Source organism: Papaver somniferum, chromosome 1 (assembly GCF_003573695.1).
Source record: "Papaver somniferum cultivar HN1 chromosome 1, ASM357369v1, whole genome shotgun sequence".
NCBI classification, from domain to species: Eukaryota; Viridiplantae; Streptophyta; class Magnoliopsida; order Ranunculales; family Papaveraceae; genus Papaver; species Papaver somniferum.
Genome location: NC_039358.1, coordinates 147,259,344 through 147,269,753, shown reverse-complemented (window position 1 = coordinate 147,269,753; position 10,410 = coordinate 147,259,344). Strand labels below are relative to the sequence as shown.

At 35.8% G+C, this 10,410-nt stretch overlaps 1 protein-coding gene across 1 annotated transcript; it reads right to left on the bottom strand.

The window, feature by feature from the left end:
- Window positions 1-7,762: 7,762 nt before the first annotated feature.
- LOC113303747 (1-aminocyclopropane-1-carboxylate oxidase 3-like) lies at window positions 7,763-9,479 on the bottom strand. The gene is made up of 4 exons (XM_026552830.1): window positions 9,230-9,479; window positions 8,902-9,128; window positions 8,488-8,821; window positions 7,763-8,399 (listed from the first exon to the last, which is right to left on the bottom strand). The coding sequence occupies exons 1-4, from the start codon at window positions 9,332-9,334 to the stop codon at window positions 8,103-8,105; spliced, it is 963 nt and encodes a 320-aa protein (XP_026408615.1). The 5' UTR covers window positions 9,335-9,479; the 3' UTR covers window positions 7,763-8,102.
- Window positions 9,480-10,410: the final 931 nt, after the last annotated feature.

The window sequence follows — 10,410 nt, the reverse complement described above, 5'->3', positions numbered from 1 at the left end:
ATGGTTTTTCAGAAGAACTGAAAACCTAGGTTAAGAGAGAATCAACTCTAGTTTGCAACTAGGACATACGGAAGTGTCGGGATTAGGTTTCCCAGCTACTAGAGATTCTCCTTATATAGTCTTCCAATCAGGGTTGCTTACAACCAAATCTAAGATAACTTATAACAAAGCAAATAATATTCACCGTTAGATGAAAATATGACTTAAGATTCAAGCTAAGTTTGCTTAGAAAATAAGCAATCAATCTCCACCGTTAGATAGTTTAGCTTGATATACATAAATGAAATATACTTATATTCAGATATGGATGAACCGTACCTAAACGTGTATACCGAGTTGGCTCAATAACAGTTAACCGAAGTTAGCCATATGAACACTTATAGCTTAGCTATTTTCATCTAACACTTCGAGACTCAATCTGATAATCAACCAATTATGATAGATGATTAAATGTATTTAAATGTGTTTTACGAGAGTTTTTCAAATGTTCACTATCTCATAGAAACATATGTGAAGCATTTGAAACATATTCGGCTTGGTTTGTATGTGTACAAAGTATGTATACAAGAACCAATTCATGAACGTAATGCCACGGTTTGCAAACCGAGTTCGCATACCTTATAGGCATTGAAAGTTCAAGGACTTTAGTTCGCAAACAGAGTTCGCAAATGAACCTGAGTTCATGAGTATAGACAATTAGTTTGCATACGGAGTATGTGAACAAGTTGTCATACTTGCCGATTTTAGAACCTAACCACTGAGTTCGCAAACTATCGTTTCAGACCTTGCCTAGTTTTTCCGTTCGCAAAAACAGTTTTCAAAATACAGTTCCAGACCCATACATATAAACTCGTTCGCAAACACAGTTCGCAAACAAGAGTTCCGGACCAAACTAGTATTTCACAGTTCGCATACTGGGTACGCATACTGTGTTGTATCCAGACTTTGGTGGTAGTTTTAAAACTCTCGATAATCAATTTGAAACATCCTTAGAAGAACGAAAATAGTAATCTTACACATACCACTAACTTCAAGTAATTTTTAAATGATTATTTGATCAATACGAAACATCCCGAGTTAACATCAAATGATTGTCTCACCTAGATCATGTAAGATGTTCAAGGTAATTTTTACATGATCATCTTGATTTAATATTTAGTTTCCAACAAATTAATTTTTGGGTACATTATTTATATGTCCTTACTTTTGAAACCCAATAAATATATCCTTATACAACAATCAAAATGTCCCTACTTTTTAATAACCTTATCCATTTAAAATTAGGTTACCTTAATACCCTCACCCATATAATATTTTTCTTTATTTCAAAAATGGAACAATTTTTCCCTCTACCACTTCCCCACTACCACTACCACTAGCACCACCACCACCAACATTCAACCACCATTCCACCACCACCATACAACAACCACTACCTACCAACCGCCACCACCATTAATATTCCACCACCACTCCTTCACCACCACCATTCCTCCACCACCACTAGTCCGTCGCCGCCACCCCCACCACCGCCACCACTGTTGCCGCCGCACCACTGATTCAGATATTTTTGTATCAACAAAAATAGTTGATCCAAATAGAAATAGAACCAACGGTAGAAGTTGATCCAATTTAGGGGATCAACAACGGTAGTTGATCCAAAAAAAAAAGGATCAACAATAGAAGTTGATCCAATTTAGGGGATCAACAATGGTAGTTGATCCCCTAGATTGGATCAACAATGAAATTTGATCGATGTAAATGGAGTGAACTTGGCGTGAGTCGAACACGCATCATATGACATGGAGTCAATCATGCTACCATTGCACCACAAGTTCAACATTGGAAGAAATTTACATGATTTAAACTACAAGCATGATTTAAACTACAAGCATGATTATACTTATCCAAGGAAAATATTGTCAACAATAGGAGTTGAAAGGATCAACAACAGTAGTTGATCCCATAAAAAATTGGGTCAACAACAGAAGTTGATCCCATAAATGGATCAACAATCGTAGTTGATCCCATAAAAAATTGGGTCAACAATAGGAGTTGGTCCCATAAATGGGATCAACAACAGTAGTTGATCCCGTAAAAATTGAAGTAGGTTTACTGAAAGGATAATTGCTATACCTGGAACACCATCAAAAAATGCAACCAAAATCACACCCAATCTCCACCACAATCACACTCAAACTCCACCACCAACATCGCCACAAACATCCAGAACCACCAATATTTATTAAAAAACACCACCAACCCCATTGAATCTATTACCAACACACGTCACCGCCATCACCACCACCACTACTGAATTTGGTAGACAAAATAAGATTTAGACAATAAGAGAATTAATGGTATGTATCACCATTTACATTAGCACTGGCAGAAACTTAAATAAGAGAATCAAGGTAGACAAAAAGTATCAGATTTAACCCTAAATCTCAAAACAAATCATTTTTAACCCTAAATCTCAAAACAAAAACATAAAATAGATTTAGATAATACCTCCTCCACCGTCATCACCACCAGAACCACCACCACTATCATCATTATTACTTCTCTATTCGATAAATCAAAGAAGTTTTACTCTAAAATTATCTGAAATCGTAACCCAAAATCAGATCTCAATCTATAATTGTTGGTTGTCATTGCGTTGATACAGACAAAGTGGTTCTGGTGGTGTTGTTTGTCGTCGCGTTGATACAGACGGTGGTGGTGGTTGCAGCGATGGAGTTGGTGGTCGTCGGTTCGGGTGATTTTTATCTGTTGATGAAACGAAGAAGGAGAAGAAAGATGAAACGAGGAAGGGGAATAAAGAAGGGAAAGGTTAAATAAGGGATATTATGAATTATATTTTTATTGAAAATTTCAATTATTCCATCAGGGATATTTGTAAAGAGGCTTAGGGATATTTGTGAAGACCTATCAGAAGGAGGGACGATAATTCAATTTCCACTTAATTGTTCATAACTAAAGTTGTCAAGTAGATGATGAAACATTCTAAGCTTTAAACTCATATTTCGAGAATAACATTAACGAGATAAACTCGACTCAAAATTTCAATGTGTATAACATAAAGTCTATATAGCTATACGACTTAATCTCATTAGTAGATAGAATTGAATAGACTTCTGAGTGATAGATAAGTTTTAGTCTCCACATACCTTTTCTCGTTGAAGTTCCTCCAAAGTCTTCAGTAAATCTTCTTCTTCAAATGCTGAACGTCGTGAAGTCTAATGCTCCGCTACATACTTTTATCCTAATCCGAGACATAGCTATAAGTAGACTAGAAATCAAGATATAGTTTTGATCAACTAAATTTGACAACAAGCTTGAGATAGCAACGTTTGCGAGTTCGACCGAGCAATGCTCTAACATTTTCCAATAAGATTATTTTCATGCTTTGGTTTTGTTTTCAACGGTTTTTTTTTTTAGCTTTTGGGTACCTATCAATTGCTAGGTTTTAGGCTGTTTACCACTACAGAGTAATTAGCATTGTCATTTTTTTTTCTCTACCTTGGTTATTTGTCAGCTTGGGGCTTGGCTTTTCTGCTCAAGCATTTCTTGTATTAGAGACTGTGCTTGGTGGGGTTTTATGAGGACATTGGCTTTTTACAACTCTGTGTAATTAGAATTGTCATTTGATTACATTTTTTGCATTTGTATATTCTTCCTTATTATTACTAAAATTCTCTCTTCTGATCAAAAAAATTAAGAAAAATCTCAGACGTGTCATCACTCATCACTCAGTAGATACTTTGAGTTTGGTGTTAATGGTTACATGAGTAAGACCCGAAATCTATGGTTAGAAAGACGATTGTTCTCCCTGGAAAAAATACCATTATTTATGATTGTTTGTGTTATCACGCCAGTTATAATCTTCGGATAGAAATCTTTAATCATTATTTTAATTTATTTTACTTTCTATCTAATTATTATCACGCCAGTCATTTCAATGAAACATCTTAAAGACGCATTTTTAACTCCAAACGGCCATAGTCACGGCTTTGAGCTATAACCCGCTTTCCAAACCTTTCCAATGTTGTCATTGAGCATTGAAATACATTTATTTTTATCCACACACACTCAGGAGCGCAGCCAAAAGTTGGCTAACCTGGTTCTAGTCCCTTTAAAATCATAAAACCCATAAAAAAAACCTTACATTTTCCTAATATTTTGTATTTAGTCTACCTAATTTTATATTCAGTCCACTAAAATCCTCAAATTTATATAAATTTCTTTTTAGCTCCCCTTATTAGTAATTTCTGGCTCCGCCATTACTTAGACACACAAAAGTCATGTAGTATTATCGACACATGAATAATTGTGAACCGGATGCACATGCAGAAGCTTCTAACCACAATACGGCAATACCTACACATAATATAACAAGCTGATGTTCGTGCAAATCATCACAGGAATACCCTTCCTAGCTAGATTCATTGTCTAGGTTTGAATTTTACACGATTACATTTTGTCTGCAACATGCCTATATTCCATATAACCAACTTGAACCATAGTTTATAGTTTGTGAGTAGAACGCCAGTGTGGATTCAAAAGCTTTCCAAACAAACTCTTTGGATATTGCTTATTTTTCCTTAAACAACAAAATTATGCTAATTTTTAGACATAGATTGCCAAAACAGAATAAAAATTGAAAATAAAGATAAATTTCGATAGCTAATAAACTATGTCAGTGCATGAACTGACACAGGAATCTGATTCTTCTCTTTGGGGAAAGCTTAGATTATTGACTTTATATTTCTTTTACTTTTTTTTTTTTAATTAAAAATATATCTAATATTGAATTAATCATTATACAAAGCTTTTGGTTGGTAACCTAGCAACAAGCTGGGCTCCAACACCTTTTTAAATAGCAACGCCTAATCTATGAAAAATAAAGCTACCAAAACCACTACTAGCGTCGTTACTAACTAAACAATTCTTCAGGCGCTTGAAAAAACACAAAATATCCTCACCCAACTCTCCTAGAGTAGAGAAAGCCAAAACACTCAATCCATGGCCATGTGAAATACACTTGTCCAAGTATTTAGAGTGTTTACGTGAAACCGCATTAGATATACCTTTCCCTGGGACGAAAGAGCGAATTCCATCACCTGCGAAGGGCGAAACACCAGTGACATCCATACAAACATCCTTTCCGTCTTCCCAGTTAAGCACAAGAATATCAGCAGGTTTCAGCTCTTTGTCATCATTCGTCAGAAATCCCAAAGAAACTTCCTTACGAGCAGGAACACTAGCTTTGAAACAAATGTCGACGACTACATCACGAACAATATCATGTCGAAACTTGGGGCCTATATCCTTAGCACAATGAAGTGCAACTAGAGGAAGATTTCCTAGTTCTATTCTTCTTTTTTATATATTGATTAATGCAACTAGAGGAAGATTTCCCAGGCCAAGTATGTTTTCTGTGCAGTGTCGTTAAGAAAATTACAAACACCACAGATCATAGAATTGTAGATAGATTGTACTTAACAGGAAGCGCAAATTGGTCATACGAACTCTAAAGAGATTTTGACTTCTACGACTCCTCTGCTCTGCTTGCACGAGTCTTGTAGTTCAAGTAGCGCAAACACCTTTGTTTTTCGTTTTTTTTTTGGCCAATGTATGAGCGCACTCCGTTTGGTTTTCGCATAAGTCTACTGTATATCCACATCCACTTGACGTGCGCATGTGCTTCTTAGGTAGGAGTAGTCTTAATAATAGTATAAAACCATAAATACACCCTTGAAATTCCTTCCACTAAGTTATTGCTTTCTATTCTTCCCTGAGCTTACTTCCTTTGCATGTTTGAAGCTCCATTCATGTCTGCTGAAATATCAATATTACCTAATATGTTCTTGTAGTAGGACCCCCTAAGCAAAATAATGTGCTTGTAGGACCCGGAGTTTATAACCTGTCAGAGTATTAAAATAAAGAAAAATTTCCATAAAAATCCAGTTGAATGAAGCTTAACGTGTATCCATTGGTTAATTGTGACTTTCCAGTGTTCTAGTTAATTTAATCAGTTGTTTTTTTAACTTTATGTTATTCTCATAATCATATGATGGGATAATATTAAAAAGAAGAGTATCATCTGTTTTCCGAAAGCTGATGACTGATTAAGAAAAAAAGATGCCTGTTGTTTATAAAGTTGTCATATGCAAAATTTAGTCTCAAATTCTAAGATCTTAATCCTCAGTTTTTCCTGCCATGTTAGCAATATAATATAGTAAAAAGAAAAAGTGAGTCAGGAGCAAACTGCTCTTTGCCGCCCCACTTGCCCCTTTGAGGTCGTTAAGAACCATGCACAGCGATGGTAACTATCCCCCCCTAAAGGATTATGACCCTTGGAAGATCCTAATGTACTATTTTGAAGCATGTAAATGTGAGTCCTCTTCTTCTCCGTCTTCTCCTCTTTCACTAGACCCCAAATACTAAAAACTCGGAGAATTGTTGCTTCTCCAAAACCAGCAGATTGATGGAGTTTTTTGAGCAGCAACACAAGCTAATGCATTCGTTGGTGTCTTGACTCTTTTAGTTGCAATACAGTATCTCTAGCTAGGCTCTATATGATCACGATCATAAAAAAGAGCGTGTCGATGAACTTTATGAGTGTGAATCAATGTAGCCTCCCTCACAGCAGACAAAGTTAAGCATAAAGATTCAAGAAGGAACCAAATTATTTTGGAAAGAAAAAAAAGAAGCATCGAGGACTTCAAAAGTCTTCATCTTTTTGACAAATTAGCAGTCATTGTCCCATATTTTTGATCAGTCAAATTTTGAGTTACAGTAACATGTCAAAACAGTTGGGATCCTAGTCAAATTTTTTATCGTTTTATTCGTGTACGGTTGTAACTCCGAACCCAAGACGCGTATTATGTGACATTTCCGGATTATTCGCGAATCGTTCACGAACTTTACATATTCCGAATGATACGTCCGCTTAATTCGCCAGAAATTCTTTAGCTTTTATGTTTTCAAAGGCCCTATTTTTTTGGGCTTTACTGCCTCCCAAGCATACACGGCCCAATATTAGACGCTGTTGTAATTTTTATGAAACAAAAATGACAAAAAATATTTGAAGGTGAAGGTGAAAAGATCTAAACCACTATACCACGTCCTCTTTGATGACTAATGTTGTATATATTACTAATATCATCATATTAAGTTTATTTTTTCTTTAAATAACTCACATGTATGCATAAAAATTAGTTTATGACCTTATAAATACCAATTATTTATTATATATAGATACCGAATTTTCAGATCCGAACTCACATTTATAAATCGAATTTTCGTCAGTATGTCGTTCCGAATTACTGACGAATCACGTTCCGTTGACCGAATTTTAGACCGAGTTTGTATTTTACAAAACCGTATAATACTCGTACGTTTGCCGTTCCATACGTTTGCCGAATCTCGAATTGCTAACTAGGGTTGGGATGTTGAATGCTCTTTTAAGTTAGTAGTAGGTTACCCTTGATTAATAGCTACTCTACAATTATATTCCATTTGATCACATAATCTATATATAGAAAGACAAATAAATAAAAGGATGTGAAAGCCAGTTGAGTAATAACATTATTATTATCATTAGACTGTAATAAGGATTACAAACTGGACACTCTAATCTTATATAAATGCAATCCACATTCTCCATTGTCAATCTTTTTTTTTTTGTCTTCATACTTCCAATCTTATAAAAGAGACTAATACTTGGTCCTTACAAATTTATATAACACACACACACTCACAAAAGACTACTAGTATTTTGTTAACATCAACCTCCGTTGGTAATAAGTAAAAATAACTACACTTACACATTACAGAGTCAATCTTTTTTTTTTGTTCTTCATACTTCCAATCTTATAAAAGAGACTAATACTTAGTCCTTACAAATTTATATAACACACACACTCACAAAAGACTACTAGTATTTTGTTAACATCAACCTCCGTTGGTAATAAGTAAAAATAACTACACTTACACATTACAGAGATTAAGACCAAATAAACACACTATAATTTCAGTAAAAGGTAATTAAGATCATGATGATAATAGTTATTAGGTGGTGGTAATTAACCTCTATTTTAAACTGTTGCAATGGGTGAGATACCAACATTGTTTTGCACTGTCTTCATGGCTTCAAACCTTGGTTCCTTTGCTTGAAATTTCACTCCAGCATAAAGTTTCATGTAATCTTCAAAAACAAATTTTGGGTACACTTGATTTTTCTCTCCTTCTGTTTCTGTCTGGGTCAATGTGGGTGCAGGGTAGATCACCGCGTCGCTGCCAGGGTTGTAGAAAGAAGCGATGGACATCCTAGCACCGTCAGTTTGTGCAATAACCCTGTGCATCACACTTTTGTACTTCCCATTCGTTATCACCTGCAACCAGAAAGACAAATTAGTAACAAATTTTGAAAAATTAATTGGCACTAATCTGGATTATAAGGGGTGTTTTAAAAATTATTACCTCAAGTTGATCACCAAGGTTGATAACAATGGAGTGTCTCATTGGAGGAACATCAACCCATTCACCATCTTTGAGAAGTTGAAGACCACTAACTTTGTCATCTTGGAAAAGCAAAATGAGTCCACCAGCATCAGTGTGAGCCCTTAATCCTTTGATTAGGTCTGGTTTAGGACAAGGTGGATAGTTACTAACTTTGGTCCCAAAAGTTGGACCATTAGAACCACATAATGCCTTCTTAAGGTAACCCTTTTCAAGTCCAAGGTTCTCACAGAACAAGTCTAAAACCTCCTCAGCTAGTTTCTCCAATCCTAAAACAAATTCCTTCATGATTTTCCTGTAATCACAAACATACAAGTTAGAGAGACAAACAAGAAACAAGACATTTGAGAGAGGGAGAGAGGGAGAGAGATGTACCTGTAACTATCTTCAAGATCAGGGATCTCAGACATGTTGGAAGTTGGGAGGTGGCGCAAAAAGAAAGTGCTTTCCCAATCCATATCAGTGATTTCAGATTGGACTCCCTCTAGAGCTTTACTAGCAACCAATTCCTTGAATCTTTGTTCCATACTTTTCTTGTAATGTTCTTTTGTAAGTTTCTCTACTTTGTCCATCATTTCATGAGGAATTCCATGATTCACCAACTACAAAACATACAAGCAGAAGATTTTCATATGATCTCTAAACCAACAAAAGCAAAGCCATACGAGAAAACAACAAGAAGAAGAAAGAGTTAAGATGGTACCTCAAAGAAACCCCAGTTTTCACAAGCATCTTGAATAATGTTCATGGTGTTTGCTCTTTCTTCACCATTGAGTTTCTCCATGTCAATGACGGGGAAAGTTGCCATTTTCTGTTGAAAGAAAGGTAGTGGTGATATTGTAAAGGCTTTGTTTTCTGGAAGTATGAAAACTCAGTCTCTCTCTCGCTCCTTCTCTCTCTCAAATGTGCTTAGTAGGGAATTGTGTAATGGTGGGGATTGAGGTACTTGGGCGTTGCAATTTATAGGCAAACTTTTGTACACATAAATGAATAATAATATCCGTGGGGATCTATGAACAAATAAGTGACTTGATGATTATCTTTATGGGTTTACATTTTTTGATAAATGGTCTAGTGTGGGGATGCATGGGAATACATTTTGATGAGCCCCCACCTGAATACTAATATGTGTGTGTGTGGGGGGGGGGGGGGGGGGGGGGGGGGGGGGGATCTGCGAAGAAACGTATAAGTTGATCTTTATCTCTAACCATAAACAGTGTAGTGTGGGATGTATGTACATACATTTTGATTAGCCCCCACGCACCACATGCATGACAAATGGGTTCGTTTTGTCTTTACTATCTCAATTGGGTAAGCTACCCATTACAAAGGTTTTAGATTAGTTCGTTTTAGTTGTTTCTACGTTATTTCTCTCACCCCCATAATTACTTATTAGAACTTCTCAACTCCACAATTAGCAATAAAAGCTGTCTTATAACCTAACTCATTTTGGTTGTTTCTAAATCATTTATGTTGTTATGGAATGGAAGAAACCGAAAATTTCTCTTTAGTGATACGTTTAATCTCAGTTAAGAACTAGGTTAGCGTACTGCAAACGATGAATGAATGGGATAGCATTTGGTAGAGAGTCGAGTCCTCCTCACACCACACTCACAGTCTCATGGATAAATAAGCACCTTTGCCTTATCATGGCGGGTATCTATTCCTCTCTTTTAATTACTTCCTTTCTCTACATTAGATTTCGGGTCCTCCAAAAAAAATTATTGATATTTGAGGTGGCTGCAGTCTTTTATAGTTTATTTGTTAGTTTTCTGAACCCACGAAGGTGATGGTATAAACAATTGTAAATTCTCATGGTTTCTTCATTGCATGCGACATATTTTTGGAATGGCTTGTATGTTTGGATGCTGATTCCAACGAGGG

What these genes read in the sequence shown, in the direction of transcription:
- LOC113303747 (XM_026552830.1), bottom strand. Translation starts at nt 9,334, where the DNA reads ATGGCAACTTTCCCCGTCATTGACATGGAGAAACTCAATGGTGAAGAA. An exon ending in AAAACTGGGGTTTCTTTGAG is followed by an intron (nt 9,129 to 9,229) that starts GTACCATCTTAA and finishes TATGTTTTGTAG; the next exon opens with TTGGTGAATCATGGAATTCC. An exon ending in GATCTTGAAGATAGTTACAG is followed by an intron (nt 8,822 to 8,901) that starts GTACATCTCTCT and finishes TTGTGATTACAG; the next exon opens with GAAAATCATGAAGGAATTTG.